At 38.7% G+C, this 17,415-nt stretch overlaps 1 protein-coding gene across 2 annotated transcripts in view; it reads left to right on the top strand.

The window, feature by feature from the left end:
* TXNRD1 (thioredoxin reductase 1) overlaps positions 1-17,415 on the top strand; it is a 66,689-nt gene that overhangs the window by 42,561 nt on the left and 6,713 nt on the right. For both annotated transcript variants that reach the window (XM_010599843.3, XM_010599835.3), the window contains 4 exons: positions 683-839; positions 9,133-9,240; positions 11,777-11,872; positions 12,921-13,055. In XM_010599843.3, coding sequence (XP_010598145.1) covers positions 683-839; positions 9,133-9,240; positions 11,777-11,872; positions 12,921-13,055 — 496 coding nt within the window. The remainder of the gene's footprint in view (positions 1-682; positions 840-9,132; positions 9,241-11,776; positions 11,873-12,920; positions 13,056-17,415) is intronic.

Raw genomic sequence — 17,415 nt, 5'->3', positions numbered from 1 at the left:
ATCACTGTGATGATTTTTGCTTTCTTTTGCTTGCACTGGGGTGAGGAGACAAAGAAGTTAGGAAAGCCACCAATAAGATTTAGCGGACTAGTGTTCGATCTTCTTAGTAACCTTCTAGCCTGTTTCCAGTTGGGTCCAAGTGTTAGATTTTATATAATGTTAATAGCTCACATTCATGCACTTAAGTGTGAGCTGTTGTACAATATGTTTTATACACTTAACATCGCTCACATTTATGCACTTAACCGTGAGCTGTGGGCTGTTGTACTATATGTTTTACACACTTTCTCATTCAGTCCTCACAACCCCTTAAGGTAGATGGTGGTATTCTCTTTCTCATTCCTGTTATTCCATTTATAGATAGAGTAACTGAGGCATAGAGAGAGGTAATAACTAGCAAAACTGGCTATTACAATTTAGAATCTTTTATAATCGACCATTATGTTCTAGTTCTCCCATTCTAGGATTTCTTACAGCTTTCTTAGACCTTTGATTTTTTCATCATAATGGACAGAGTTGTCACTAAGCTTTTTGGCTCCTCTGGATGGTTTTTGTTTTTTTAAATACACTAGAACGTGGCCCTCAGCTAGGGTTACAGTTTTGGGCTTCCTTGGGAGAAAGGGGACTTTGTTCTACATAATTAATAATGGTGACTGATGACTTTAACTGAATGAACTTGCAGGACTGGAAAAATACCTGTCAGTGATGAGGAGCAGACCAATGTGCCTTACATCTATGCCATTGGTGATATATTGGAGGATAAGCTGGAGCTAACCCCAGTAGCAATCCAGGCGGGAAGATTGCTGGCCCAGAGGCTTTATGCCGGCTCCCATGTCAAGGTGAGTGCTGTGGCTGTTGTCTACTGAGATCCTGTCCTTAGTCATATTCTCAGGTCTCTATTTAGAGGGCACATGGGAAGTTTTCCAGGTTTTGAATAATTAAGTTAGTTTGGTGATGACATCCTATTAAAAAAAAAAAAAAAAGTTGCTGTTGAGTCAGCTCTGACTTATGGGAACCCGTGTGTTACGCCCTAGGTGTGCTTTATTAGCTGTGTCCTAAGCATGTTACTAAGTCTGCTGCACATTGTGACTTTATTATGAAAACTGTCACACTTGGTACCACACTAAGAATGAAAACAACTTGACTGATGAAGTTTCAGCATTATTTTCCATACTTTTTAAAAAAAATTTTTTATTATTGTACTTTAGATGAAGGTTTACAGAACAAACTGGTGGAACAAACTAGCTTCTCATTAATCAGTTAGTGCACATATTATTTTATGACATTGGTTACCAACCCCATGACATGTCAACACTCTCCTTTTTCGACCTTGGCTTCCCTCTTACCAGCTTTCCTGTCCCTTCCTGCCTTCTTGTCCTTGCTCCTGGGCTGGTGTGCCCCTTTAGTCTTGTTTTGTTTTATGGGCCTGTGTAATCTTTGGCTGAAGGGTGAACCTCAGGAGCGACTTCATTACTGAGCTGAAAGGGTGTCTGGAAGCCATACTGTCAGGGTTTCCCAGTCTCTGTCAGGCCAGTAAGTCTGGTCTTTTTTGTCAGTTAGAATTTTGTTCTACGTTTTTCTCCAGTTCTGCCAGGGACCTTCTACTGTGATCCCTGTCAGGCAATTGGCACTGGTAACCAAGCATCATCTAATTGTACTGGACTCAGCCTAGTGGAGGATGTGGTAGTCGTGGTCCATTAGCCCTTTGGACCAATCTTTCCCTTGTGTATGTTCCTATATGCTTAAAAGTTGCATTTTACATCAATGTAATGTTACCAATTTAAGGATAATTTTCTGAATCTTCTTTAACGCCCCTATCTAGGATCTGGAGCCCTGGTGGCACAATGGTTTAGTGTTCAGCCGCTAACCAAAAGGTCGGCAATTTGAATCCACCAGCCGCTCCTTGGAAACCCTGTGAGGCAGTTCTGCTCTGTCCTTTAGAGTCACTATGAGTCGGAATCGACTTGACGGCAGTGGCTTTGGTTTCGGGTGTGGTTTTTTAATCTAGGATCTGGATCACTGGTGGTGCAGTGGTTAAGAGCTATGGCTGCTAACTAAAAGGTCAGCAGTTCGAATTCACCAACTGCTCTTTGAAAACCCTATGGGGCAGTTATATTCTGCCCTGTAGGGTCGTTACAAGTCAGAATCAACTGTATGGCAGTGGGTTTATCCAGTCTATAAAAGGATTAGATGATCTAGGTAATTGTGTTAATATGCAGAGCTGCTTAAATCAGTAGTCAAGCTTTCTTCCCGTCATTTCTAAAAAGAACGTCTTCCACTCTTAGGATGTTGAATGTGTTATATTTTATATTAACGTTTTAAAGTATAGGAAATTGAAACTCTTTGATATGTTTCATGGGACTAGATGGCAGGAAAAGAATAAACGTACCCTAGTTATAGTCTTAAAGGAGCCCTGGTGGCACAGTGGTTAAAGCTCGCAGCTACTAACCCAAAAGGTCAGCGGTTTGAACCTATCAACCGCTCCACTGAAGGAAGATGCGGCAGTCTGCTCCCGTAAAGATTTACGGTCTTGGAAACCCTATGGGGCAGTTCTGGTCTGTCCTATAGGGTTGCTGTGAATTGGAATCCCACTTGACGGCAGTGGCTTTGGTTTTAGTTAATTATTTTTTAAAAATATTCTAGAAACAATTGTAAAGAATTCAGTTACTTCCTGTTTTCCTCGTGCATAAGTCATAGTGGATTGATTACAGTAGGCTATAATAATGAAAACCTCAAGGATGATGGTAGTAAAACGTATTTATGACAAGCATTTTCAATTAATTTGTACCTGGGTCAGTTTGGATATAGTGTGGTAAAATCCCATATTTTGAAATTAACAGGATTTGGGGATTTGGGAGACAAAGGGTTTTTTGAATACCAGATTGTCTGATTTTTTAATTGGTTCATATTACTATTTAGAATATACCTAACAAGGTTTTTCTTTGAGTAAGTTACACCTTGTATGTGTTGTTGCAGTGAGTATCTGGTAAGCCAAGGACAGGCATTTAGAAATATAGTTTGAGGTACATTTAATTTGTTTTTGACTTTATTTCTGAGATAGAGATATTTTTAATATACCAACAAAAACTAAAGAGCAAACACGCAAAAGGCTGTACCTAAGTACATTTGAAATCATTTGTAGCGCAACGTTTTTTTAAAAATTTGTTGGATCTTTTCACCTACCTTGGGCATAGCTCGTCATGTGTGGGCTTAGTACTGTGTGCTAACAGGTGCCAGGTAGACTAGCTTCTTTCTTGGAATGCCTCAAGCTTTTGTCAGCATCAGAATTAAATATAAGTCGAAATTAAAGCACGCTTTTTTGCTTGTTTGTTTTTGCCTTGTTTTTAGTCTAATTAGCGTGACGGGGCTTTATTGTACTACAGAATAGATGGGAGCAGCTCAAGTCTTTGCATTTGAGATCTCTCACCTGTCTACCCTTCGGTGTAGTGCAGAAAGCAAAATGTCAGTTGGTACCTAGCTTAATTAATACTTGTAGAAATTACGTAACTTTGTTAAACAGAACTGCTTGAGCCCTTTAATTTTGATTAGCATGCATTAATGAAACATTCATGGCTCTCTGTTGCAAAATACAGCCCAAACAAGCACCTGGCTAAATTATGTCAGTTGTGGAATCTTAAGAGAACCCAAATTGAATAATGGGTATTTGTGCCTTCCTTGAAAACTGATACTTTTTTTTCCATTGTTTTACTAGAATACTTTTGGGGGGGGAAAGAAGACAAAGGGCAGCTACTTCAGTGCTTCCAGCATGCCTGGCTCCATGCTTAAGTGCCTTCTATTCATTATCTCATTCAGTTCTTAGGACAGCTGTGTGGAGATTGATGACAATTAGGTGACTTGTCCAAGGTGGGAAAGGTAGTAGGCAGGCAAGGCAGAAATCAAATCCAGATTCAATTGCAGGTAGTGTTCTGTTAACCATGATAATTTATTGCCTGAAAAGGAAGATTTGGGAAGTACGGGCTATATAAGAGTAGGTGATGCGGGACCACGGTAGTTTATGATTTTTCTAAATAAAACGAGATGAGAAATATATTAGAAAATTTGTAAGTTTGATTGAGTTAAAGTCCTTTTCTAAGCTGCTAAAAACGTTTGCCACTAAATAGACTATTTCATCGTTATTTTGGGAACAGAAGTGTAGGAATGAAGAACAGTGTTGTTATCATTTTGAAAACACTGAGAGGGAGCAGACTGTAAAGCTGAGTCACACTGCAGATGACAGATTCTCTGCTGAACTCTCTCAGAGGCCCAGCAACAGGACACACATACCACCATCTCAAAACATGGATGAATCTGGAAGGCATTATGCTGAGTGAAATTAGTCAGTCGCAAGACACGCATACCAGCCTTAAAGCCCAGCCTGATGGGCACTTAGTAGGATGGCCATTGTCATGCCTCAAACACTTGAAATACTTGTATTTATTTTTACAAATAGTAAACATTAACATCTTTAATACCACGAGTAGTATTTTATAAGTTTATACTAAATATAAAATATTTTGTGTGGAAACGAGGGAAACCACAGTATAGGTATCTTTAGCTTCAGAATGAGTTGTATTCTAAAAGCTCATTGAGTTGATTGTTGTGGAAGCTGGAAAGCATTTTCTTCATAAAAGTATTAAAAATCCTAGGTACGTTTCCCAGGGTAGGCCCCAGCAAGCCGTTTATGCCAATTGGCAGCTGGATTTTGGGACCCAGAAGAGACATGTCTTAGATTCGTTACAGAAACAAAAGTGCTTTAAAATTTGGCTGGATGATGTGTCATCCTGTTAATTGTTCCTTTAGTCTTAGATTTGTGTCTGATTATTATCCTTGATGCTCATGTACATCAAGGCTCCAGTTATATATGAAACTTTATTTTTTAAAAAAATCATCTTTATGGCAGTATAATTTATATCCAGTAAAATTTACAAAATTTAAGTGTACGACAAGTTTAAAAATCAGATCCATAGGGGTGATTTTTCCGTATGATGAAATTCACTCTTCATAAGTGTGCACTTAGTTGCGTTTTTGACAAATGTATATAGTCATGTGACAACCACCACAGTCATGGTAATAGAACCTTTCTATTATCAACCAGAAGGCTCCCTCATGCCACTTTGTAGTCAGTTCCATCACCCCCCAGCCATCCCCAGCTCCCGGCAACCACTGGTCTGTTTTCTGTCCTCATAGTTTGCATTTTATAGACTGTCATGTCATGGAGTCACAAAGCACACGGTCTTTTGCTTGGCTTAATGCTGTTGAGATTTATCCCTTTTCTGTGTATCAGTAATTCATTCCTTTTTTATTGGTGCATGATGTTCCATTGTATATTCTACCGCAATTTGTCCATTTACCACTTGATGAATATTTGGGTTGTTTCCAGTTTTGGGCTATTTTGAATAAAGCCGCTGTGAACATTTGCTTGTGGGCCTTTTTGTGGACATATTTTGACTTCTGTCGGTTAAGTACCTAAGTGTGAAATTCCTGGGTTATATCGTGAGGACATGTTTAACTTAAAAGAAACTGCCCAGTTTTTTCCCAAAGCGGTATTATTTCGCACCCCTACCTGCAGCGTATGAAAGTTGTGGTTGTTCCGTGTCCTTGTCAGTAGTCGGTGTAGTCAGTCTTTTCTTCTTCAGCCATTTTAGTAGATATGTCGTCATAAATGGTTGTGGTTTCATTTACTTTTCCTGCCCCTTGACTGCTCTTAAGAGTTTCTTTTTATCAGTGATTTTTTTAGCAATTTGATTATTGTGTGCCTTGGTGTGTTTTTCTTTGTATTTATTCTGCTTGTGGTTTATTGAGAGTCTTGGATTTATCAGTTTATAGTGTCCGTCAAATTTGGAAAACTTTCAGCCATTCAGTTATTTTTTTCTGTCTCCTCTCCTTCTCCTCCTCCTCCCTGGGCCTCCAATTATATGACTGTTGGATTGCTTGATACTGTCTTGCTGGCCTCTGATGCTGTGTCCATGATTTTTTATTTTTCACTTCATGCTTCATTTTTTATAGTATATTGATACGTCTTCAAGTTCACTGATCTTTTCCAATGTCTGTGGGAACGTTGGTGGCATAGTGGTTAAGAGCTGCATCTGCTAACCAATAGGTCAGCAGTTCGAATCCACCAGGCAGTCCCTAGAAACTCAGTGGCACAGTTCTACTCTCTCCTGTAGAGCCGCTATGAGTTGGAATTGACTTAACGGCAGCGGGTTTGGTTTGGTGGGTATTGTACTGTTAATCCTGTTGAGTGTGGTTTGCATTTCACATACTGTTTTTATCATCTCTACAAGTTTAATTTTTTTTTAATATATTTTCCATTTCTCTTCTTAGCAAGTTCATGGTTCTCTCTACCTTCTTGAACACACAGGGCATATTTATACACAGGGCATATTTATACACTGGACATATTTAGAACAGCTCTTTTGAAGGTCTTGTCTGCTAATTCCATCACTGTTATTTCTGTGTTTGTTTCTACTGATATGTTCTTGCCCCATTTGCATGTCTTACTACTTTTGAATGGATGCAGGCATTGTTGGATGTTCTATTTTGTTGTATTCCTTTAAATAGTGTTGGACTTTGTTTTGTCAGGCTGTTAAGTTACTTTGGATTAGTTTTGTATTTTTTTGTAACTTGCTTTTAAGCTTTTTAAGGTCAGCTAACAGTTGGAATCGACTCGATGGCAATGGGTTTGGTTTGGTTTTTTGCTTAAATAGATGCCCTTCTGAGGACTACCCTATTCCTCTTGTATTATACATTCTTACTATTGGCTTATGGAAACAGGAACTATTTTGAGTCCTGTGTGAACTCTGGTCATTTCTTGGACCTACTGCCTTCTTTAGTGGTTCTTTCCTCATTTGTGAGTAGTTTTCTGTCATGCATACACAGTCAGTACTCAGCCATAATCTCAAAACCAAAAAAACCAAACCCGCTTCTGTCCAGTCGATTCCTACTCATAGCAACCCTGTAGGACAGAGTAGAGCTGCCCCATAGGGTTTCCAAGGAGTACCTGGTGGATTCGAACTGCCAACCTTTTGGTTAGCAGCTATAGCTCTTAATCACTACACTACCAGGGTTTCCGTAATCTGAAAAGGACCCCTCTATAGATCTTAAGGAGTCCTGGTTGCACAGTGGTTAAGAGCTGGGCTAGAAACCCACAGGCCAACAGTTTGAATCCACCAGTAGCTCCTTGGAAACCCTATGGGGCGGTTCTACTCTGTCCTATATGATTGCTATGAGTTGGAATCTACTCGATGGCAAAGGGTTTGCTTTTTTATTATTATTATTTAAAATCTTAAGAACTCTGTGCAGCTCCATCCTCTTTGGCATTCTTCCCTGCAACTTCAAACCACCTAGACTTCTTAGAACTGCAGTCTCTGTCTCCATAACTCAGAAAGACTGCTGGACTCTGGTTGGGTTTCCCCTCCCCTGCACTAAGGCCTAGAAACCACCTCCAGGCAGTAAACTGGAGCAGGCCTTGGGCTCACCTTGTTTGTTTCCCTTTTCTCAGGGGTCACAATCCTACACTGCCTGTTGTCCAGTATCACACTGTTCCATATTTTCTCCAGTTTTCTAGTTGTTTAAAGCAGAAAGGTAAATCTGGTTCTTAGTATTATGACACTATGGCTGCAAGTGAATATCTGCCTTTACCTTTGAATCAGAGAATTCTTAGGGTTTCTGTTTTTTTAGAGGAAAAGGATATTTATTGTTTCTATAGGGAGGCGCAGTGGAACCCTGGTGGCATAGTGGTCAAGAGCTATGGCTGCTAAACGAAAGGTCAGCAGTTCATATCCCCCAGGCACTCCTTGGAAACCCTTTGGGGCAGTTCTACGCTGTCCTATAGGGTCGTTATGAGTCGGAATCGACTCGGCGGCAATGAGTTTGTTTTTTTTTTTTTTAAGTAGGGAGACACATTTTAAACATTTCACCCTCCTGTTTTTGAGAGTGAAAATTGCATTTCTCATGTTTTAAATGCTCGCCTCTGTATACAGATGTGACTTAGGGTTTTCCCGATAGCATTTACAGATAGATTTGGCATTTACATAACAGATTTTTCATAATTCACTGCAGAGTATTAAAGGCTCTGAGAAATCTGATAGTAGAGAAACTTGTTTATTTGCTTAATCCAGCATTTCACAAAGTGGTTTGACTCTGGGACCCTTTTTGTCATCTATACTTATTAACATCATAAAATGTGCTTTGAAAAATACTGTTATAAGCATTAAGTTTTTTTGTTTCTATGATCTTCATTACTATTTTAATGGCTCCATAATGTTATAAATAAGATAAGGAGCCCTGGTGATGCAATGGTTAAGCGCTCAGCTGTTAACTGAAAAGGTTGGTAGTTTGAACCCACCAGCAGCTCCATGGGAGAAAAGACCTGGCAATTTGTTCCCATAAAGACTACAACCTAGGAAATCCTGTGAGGCAGTTCTGCTCTGTCATACAGTATTGCTGTGAGTCAGAACTGACTCCACAGCACCTAACAATAACTTAGATATTACAAGATATTATGATAGCATATTATAACATATTATACAATGTATGTGCTATATATTATAATATTATATTGCCACTTTTGATGAGTACTGCCATAATGCTCAGTTAATACTCAGTAATGTAACTTTTTCCACATGTTAAATTATTTTTCCACATGTTATATTATTTTTCTCATTAAATATTTCAAAAAATGGGATTATTGCACCAGAAGGTATAAAATACTTTTATGAATCTTAGTATGTATTACCTAACTGATTTTTCAAAGAAGTTTATTAATTTCTGTCACTGATAATATGAGACTGCCAGCATTTGGTACCCTTATCAGCATTGAGTATTGTTTTTGGCTGCTTTATTGAGGAAAGAAAACGTACATTGTTGGTATAGCAATTGGTAGATGGATGGAGAAGCCACACCAATCATTTAGTCATAGTCAGCCTTAACCTTAAATTTTGTTATAACTTTATCACATAAGCTAATGGCTATCAGTGTAGTAGATTACTATCTGGGATTGTGACTTCCAGTGTTTTCAGTAGAGATTTATGAGTCTGCTTTCCTCGCCTAGTTTTGAACCTTTTTGAAATACACCCCTTCTTTGAGTTATAATTTGCCCCGTCATAACTCTTTCTTTCTATTATGAAACAGTGTGACTATGAAAATGTTCCAACAACTGTATTTACTCCTTTGGAATATGGTGCTTGTGGCCTTTCTGAAGAGAAAGCTGTGGAGAAATTTGGGGAAGAAAATATTGAGGTAAGTTATTTATATATATTTTTTCTTTACTCTTATGCTAAAGCACTACTTTGTTTCCTCCAAATTTTGTAAGTAATTTCAAGCTTACAGAAAAGGTGAAAAATAGTTCATAGTACTTCCATATACAGTTGTCCAGATTCATATATTAACATTTGCCCATTTGCATTATACTTTTGTATTTTTTCTTTCTTTCTCCCTTTCTATATTTGTATGCATGTCTCTGTGTGCATACGTGTGTGTGTGTTTGTTTTTTTCCCTGAACCATTGAAATATGAGTTGAATACCCCTTTACCCCTAAATACTTCGGTGTGTATTTCCTTTTTTATTTTATAACCACAGTAGAGTTACCACTTTTAGGGAAGTTAGTGATATTTCCTTCTACTTTTTAAAACCACATATAGTGGGTTTTTTTTTTTTAATTATTATTATTATTACTGAGACAATGCTGTTGGAAATGTGAAATATACAGGAAAATGCAAAGAAAAAAAAAATTAAATACATTTCTATTGACCTGACCGTTAGTAATATTAGGTCTTCTTCTAGTGTTAGCCTCTAATTTATAACAATTTTGCCATTTACCTTTTATGTAGTCAAAGAAGATGCACGTGGAATACACTGTTTTATATATACACAAAAAGCTATATAAAGGGACTCCTATTTTAAATCATTTGGAAAAAGTTTCCAGTAAAACCATTTTAAAGGCCAGATTTGTGAACCGGAGGCAATTCTATGATATAAAAGCCTAATTTAAATATCTTGTACTCTTTTTCTTTATTCTGTTCATGAGTAGTAGCATGTAATATCTTGGTCTCTTAACACATTATTGACATTTTTTCTGATTATAAAACTAGTACATGCTCATTACAGGAAGTTTGAAAAATTAGGAAAATATAAAGGAAATTTTAATTAATTTATGAAGAGGTAACTGCTGATAACACATTGGCATATTTTCTTCCAGTTGTTTTTTCTAAATAATTATGTGTTTGTATATTTTTTTTTATATTATACGTATACACATGTATATATTGTATATAATTTTTATAGGTACATACATTTTAAATTGTGATTAAGTAACATGCAGTTCTCTATCATACTTTACAATTAATTTTATGTTATAGGCATTCTCCTTTGCCCTTCAGTTCTCTAAAATCAACACCATTAAAAAAAAAATGACTGTAGTAATTCTTTTTAGGGCTGCTATATTATATTTTTTTCAGCCATTATTTTACTAGATTTTTTCCAGTTTCTTACGATTATAAATAGAGTAGTGAACATCTTTGTAATTCATTATCTGTTTCTCTGGATCTTTTCTGAGACTAGATTCCTGTCAAAAGGTATTTAAATTTTAAGGTTCTTAACATATATTGCTGTAGTTCTTTTTAGACAAGCCATTTTTATTACAGTTTGCCTGTTTCACTATAAAAGCATGCAGATGAGTTGAAGACATTTTGAAAAACATAAGTAAATAGGAAAAAAGTACTCATAGACCTGTGTCTATAATACAGTAGTTGGTAGCAATTTGGGTTGATTGCTTTAATCATATTTTGCCTATATAATTGTTGCAATAGGTAGATTTAATTTTGTAATCCACATTTTCAAAAAATTCACATTGTATTACAGCATAGATGAACACTTATAGTGTTTTTAAAAGGTAGCTAACTATATGTTTTGAACTGAGGCTAGCAGTGTGAGTTGGAAGAGAAAAAAAAATACTCTTTGTCATCCAGAACTTTATGAAACATCAGTAAGGATGTCCTGCCTACCTTCCCTCCTCCCTTTTCTTTCTTTTGTATCTTTGTTTCATTTTCTTTCTTTTCCCCTTCTCTTCTTCCTTTTCTTAATATAAATATTAATACTTAGAGTGAATAATTCCAAAGGAGCACATGTCTTTGGGAAGCATCAAGAAGGAGAGTTGGATAATTGCTTTAATTGTTCCTGGCACCTCACTTGTTTCTTGCCCAAATTGTCATTTCTATAAGATAACAAATGAGCTGTAGTGGCACAGTAATTAAAGTGCTCAGCTGCTAACTATAAGGTCGGCGGTTCGAACCCACCAGCCACTCCATGGGAGAAAGATGTGGCAGTCTGCTTCTGTGAAGATTTACAGCCTTGGAGACCCTATGAGGCAGTTCTGCTCTGTCCTGTAGGATTGCCATGAATCAGAATCGACTTGACGACAATGGGTTTTTTTGTTTTGCGGGGTATAAAATAATAAGTCAGTGTTTGTTTTTAGTGCAAGACAGCAAGTAATTATGTGTCTTCCTATTCGCTTGGTCTTTGTTGTTGATAATGATTAATTGAGGTTTTCTGTTTTGAGGTTGAGATACAATTAATGAATGAGCTTATAGTGAAAGGGCCTCAAAATGAGGAGTTTAAAGTCACTTACTTTTGGACCAAATTCCTATTTAATCCATGAATTTTATTATTTAATGAAAGTCTAATTATTAAAAGCCTCCACTGTCTTTGTACCACACCTAGTGTCTAGAGAACACACTGCTTAAGATAATGGGTCTAAATTGTGATTTTATCTCCTTAGGTTTACCATAGTTACTTCTGGCCATTGGAGTGGACCATTCCATCCAGAGATAACAACAAATGTTATGCAAAAATTGTCTGTAACATCAAAGACAATGTAAGTGCAATTCCCATTAATGCCTTCCAATAATTTCATTTCATTTTTAATATGTAGCTGTGTTTTCATCACATAATACACATTGTATTCCTTTAGTATTTTACCTGTCTTCCCCAGCTGCATAGAAATGATCAGAGAGCAGGGAGGTCTTCCAGGGACCATGGCTCCACTGCTGTGTCTCTTTCCACCTTCACTGGCACAAGGCCATACCTGTAGTAGTCAGGCAGTCAACGCTTACTGAATGGATGGACCAAAGGAAGCATATGTGTTTGTGCTTATAAAAGGGAGAACAGTGAAGTCATCCACTATCTAAAAATAATGAACAGCAAGAAAGAACAAGAGTAATACAAGTCTGAGTCCTAAACAGCTGGCACTAATGAGAAGGCTGTAATGGGAAGAGCTGTTTACTGGGTTCTGATTTAAGATTTCATTGCCTGCTGCCCCATGTAACACCTGGTAACTGAAGCCTATGTGTGGGTAAGCTCCTTGACCTCACAGAGTTTGTTTCCTTCTCTACAAAATGAGAAATTTGAATGACAAAATCAGCGTTTTTCAAACTTTTCTGACTGCTGCCCATACAATAAGAAACACATTTTACATTGTAACCCAGGACGCAAGTATCAACATACTCGTACTTAGTCTTTAAGTGTTGTAACTGAGATCTTAGTGAAAATTTTAAAAATTTGAATGTCTGCTCTTAGAGCTACCGCAGACAGTTTATCTGGAGCATCGAGACAACCAAGTAGACATGAGAAAATCACTGCCCTTCAGTAACATTTTCAAGAAATTGTGCTGCTTAAGGAGCTATGGACATTTTTTGCTTTTAATGATTTTCACATCAGCACTTGTCTCTGCCTCCTTACTAAATTTGAACACCAAGCTTTCTGTATCGGCCTCATTTCTCTGCAGGGGAGTCTTCAGCCTAAGTGACTTCTCAGTCCTTTGCCATTTCTGTAATGAGTTTTTTAGAAAAGACTGGGAAAGTGTTCTAGGCTGTGTAGGAAGAGAAGACAAAAATTCAGCTCAGTTGTATTACTTTATATCTTAGGAACGTGTTGTGGGCTTCCACGTACTGGGCCCAAACGCTGGAGAAGTTACACAGGGCTTTGCAGCTGCGCTGAAGTGTGGACTGACCAAACAGCAGCTGGACAGCACCATTGGAATCCACCCCGTCTGTGCAGAGGTGAGTGATCAGTGCTTTCACTGTTCTGCTTAAAAATGCACACTATAAATGAGCATCTTAAGTGGCAGACCTAGTACTCTGAATCTGGTGTTCCTTCTGCTGTACTCAAGCTACTTCTGCATCTCCTTACAGGTTACTAATGACTGAGAACATCTCAAAGAAGGCCTGTCTCTAGAAACAGTTTTTCCTCTTTCAAGTATTTATTGCCCTTTGTGCGAACTGGTCATCACTGTCATGCAATCAAAAATGATAAGGATAATTTGTAGAGATAGTCTTTAAATCTTTTATTTATCACGTCTCCTGAATTATTTTCCTGATAATCAGTTAATAATGCCATTCATATCCTGAAAGAGCTTCAATCCTAGTTACCCCTGAGTCACCTGCAGGCTAAATGATGTTGTCTGTCTGTTTAGCATTTGGTGTCAAAGCATGTGATTTGAAAGATCAAGCAAATGACAAGAAAACTGGAAATTGACCTCTGGGTGTTAGTGTTTCTTCACGTTTATCAGTGATCATCCAAGAGTTGACTATCATGATACCACATAGGGGTGAGAAACAAAAAAGCGGCTACACTGGAGAATTTGGTGAAGGTCGGGAGGAGGTACCTTGCATTGTACCAGCTTAAAAGGAGTTAAACATCCAGATGTTATCTGGTCACCATACTCAGCGGTTTACAGGGCTGTGCTTTGTGCTTGCAAACACATACATACATACATGTACCTGTGTGCACATTCATGCCAGACCTCACTGAGCAGCTTGTTAACTGGTTAATCTCTGCTCCTGGTTGCCCTTGCACAGCTGGCTCTTTGCTGAGTCTATGAAATGTCAGCTTTGAGACTAGAAAAAGTGTTTTTGCTTCCTTTTGTTCTGCCTTTTCTGACTAAGAATGCTCTCTTTCTCTATATGAATAAGCACCTTAGAAGCATAAGGTGTTAACACATTTAGAGATTGGGGCATCATTCATAAATGCTGTTTTTGTGAATGAAATAAAACTAAGCTTCAAAAATAAAATGGGAAAATTGAAAAGAGTTTAGATTACAGCCTGTAAAGACTGTGTGATATGTCTTTTATTCAGTGTAATGACTAAGACTACCTGCCTAGAGAAGGAGTCAGTTGACTTCATTTTTTTCAAAAACACTTTTGGTGAGTACATTTAAAAATTTAGATGCCAGTCCAAGGTGCTTATAAGCTGCAGCCGTCATCACTGATATGAATGAGCGAAAAGTAATTTCCCAGCTTGAATATATAAGAGTGTCTAGTTTATTGTGTGAATTCAGCTTTCAGTGGACTGGTTAAAAAAAAAACTGCCCCGTTTTTTGACTTCAGCCCCCTGGTGTTGGAAGTTGTGTTGCTGCCCAGCAGTGGTGGGCACGGTGGCATCTGGCAGGGTGACTACCAACGAGGCAGAAAGGTGTGGCCAAGAGGCAGTACACAATGTACTTCTGAAGCTTCTGCCTGCAGGGAAGTCAGCAGAGGCCTGTTCTCTTGGTCCACGTGGTGCATTTGGGACCCTTTTAAGGATTTGCCACTGTGCTGCTGCATCTGTTAGGCCTCTTCCAGCTTTGAAGCTCAGAAGCTAAATGTTCCAGTGCTTTGATAATGGCCTTTTCCCCCTCCAATCTCGTGGCTGTTTAATGAGATTTAAGAAAAAGGGTGATATCTCACTCCATTAACATGTTTTTTGCCCAGCTGTGTGCACAGCACTGTGCCGGGCACTGGGTTACAGCAGTGATTTAATATGAGCTCCAGAGCAGAGGAGGCCAACAAGTGAAGTAACAACTGCAATTCAGTGTGATGAGTTCTAGTTTCAGGGTGACACCTCCACAGTCTACGGGGAAGAGATATTGGGGCAGGGTGATTCCAGAGGCAGCATGGCTCGTTCAGGGAACTAGAAGACTCTCAATAATGCTGTAGCTTAAAGAGTTTGCTGTTAGGTGCCATTGAGTCGGTTCCAACTCATAACAACCTTGTGTACAACAGAACGAAACACTGTGTGGTCCTATGCCACCCTGGCAATCATTGCTTTGTTCAAGCCCATTGTTGTAGCCACCATGTCAGCCTATCTTGCTGAGGGTCTTCCTCCTTTTTGCTGACCCTCTGCTTTACCAAGTATGGCATCCTACTCCAGAGACTGGTCCTTCCTAATAACATATCCAGAGTATGTGAGATGAAGTCTCGTCATCCTTGTTTCTGAGGAGCATTCTGGCTGTACTTCCCTAAGATAAATGTTTGTTCTTCTGGCAGTACATGGTATATGCAATATTCTTTGCCAACACCATAACCCAAGAGAGTTTTAGAGAGGCAAAAAGACCATGCTGGAGAAGTAGTTGGAAAGGTCATGGGACTGTCCTTGAGGCAGTGGGATTCACCTGAAAGGTTTATAGCAGGGGAATAGTATGATCAGATACATTGCTCTGAGAAATAACTGGCTACAGTGTAGAAAATGGACTGGAGGAGACAAGTCTAGAGGCAGGTCCACTTATGTGGCTGTCACAATAGACAAGAGAGGAGACGATGGTGGGAGACTGTACTAGAGTAGTGGCAGTGAAAATTGGAAAAAAAATCGATGTATTTGAGAGAGAATTAGGAGATGGAGTTGATACTTGCCAACTGATTGGAAATGAGAAGAAGGAAGAACTGAGAGTGATTCCTATTTGTGACCTGGAGTAGGAGGTAGAAAGAGGAGCATGAGAGGAATAAGGATGACAACAGTGATGATGTGTATGAGGCTTACTGTGTGTGCCGGGTGGTTCTTACAGGAACTCTGTGAAGTAGGTGGTAGTAGGATCTCTGTATGACAGGTAAGGAAATTGAGGACAGAGAAGCTGAGTAACTTGCCCACAGTTCCCCAGCTTGGAAATGGCAGAACTGAGATTCAAACCCAGGCAGTCTGGCTCCAGAGACACCACACTGTACAGATGATGGTCTGCTCCCACAGACCTTCTTACACACTTTGGCATAGAATTGAAAAATTGGAAATGGTTTCTTGGTGACAGCGTGAGTGTAGTAGAGACACAGACCTGGCCATGTCACCCAACTTTTTAGAAGCTTAGTTTCCACATTACATAAAATCGGGATAATATCTAACTCCTCAGGCCTAATTAGAAATGCCATGTGTTAAGTGTCTCGAGTTTCTGGCATTTGGAAGATACTTGGTAACCACATCTATTAGCTCTTTTTTTTCAGAGTATTTCATTATAGAAGGTGTGACTTGACTAAAAGGTCATCATTCAGTATTTTTAATGGGAGATGGGGAGAGATGTATACTTTGGAAAAGCTCCTGGTTATAAACTACTTGCTTAGAAACTAGAAAAGTTTTTGGCAAGTCAGAGGCCGCCTGATGCTTAATTATGGAAATCTTTTCTGCCACCCTTAACAGAAGCCCAGAGCCCCCTAAGCAGTGACTCCCTCTTTTCCCCTCCCTTGTGCCCCTGGTAATCACTCACAAACTTTGGTCTCTACACATTTGCCTATTCTAGGTATCTTCATGTAAGTGGGATCGTGTAATACCTCTTTTTTGTGACTAGCTTATTTCACTCAGCATAATGTTTCCAAGGTTCATCCATACTGTAGCATGTATCAGAACTTAGTTTCTCTTCATGGCTGAATAGCAGTGCATTGCATGTATATACCACATTTTTTGTATTCATTCATCTGTTGATGAACACTTAGGCTACTTCCACCTTTTTGGCTATTGTGACTAGTGCTGCCATGAGTGCTGGTGTATGTGTACCTATCTGTGTTCCTGCCTTCACTTCTCTTGAGTATACACCTAGGAGTGCAGTTGCTGGATCATAAAGTAATTCTATGTTTAACTTTCTGAGGACCCACTAAACTGCCAAGAGGCTGTACATTTTACAGTCCTACCAGTGGTGAATGAGGGTTCCCATTTCTCCACACCTTTGCCAACGCCTGTTTTTCTCTGGGTTTTTTTCTCTTTTAATCACAGGCATCTTAGTGGAGATGAAGTGAGATCTCATTGTGGTTTCGATTTGCATTTCAGTTAGAGGATTTTTTAAGGACTTTTCTCTGTGCTAAATGCTGGATTCTGACTTGGATGGTAATTGGATTTGCTGCTGAGCCTACTGTATTTGCTGTCTGGCCATGTACTATAAAAGGGAGCTGCTCGGAGTATAGACCACAGACAGTTGGTTAGTGTTCCATGATAAGGATAGTAGAGAAGAGGAAAGATTTAGACACTTTAAGAGCAAATCGACAATACCCGATCCAGTAATAAAAAGTTAGGATTGCATTTTGTATGCCCTTTGAGATTTTATTAAATGTTTATTGAATTTTACAAATATCAGCCCACTGGTTGAATTAGAAATAATAATATAAAAACTGGTCCTGAGCACTTGCT

Source organism: Loxodonta africana, chromosome 4 (assembly GCF_030014295.1).
Source record: "Loxodonta africana isolate mLoxAfr1 chromosome 4, mLoxAfr1.hap2, whole genome shotgun sequence".
Classification (NCBI taxonomy): domain Eukaryota; kingdom Metazoa; phylum Chordata; class Mammalia; order Proboscidea; family Elephantidae; genus Loxodonta; species Loxodonta africana.
This window is presented reverse-complemented; position numbering and strand designations above follow the sequence as displayed.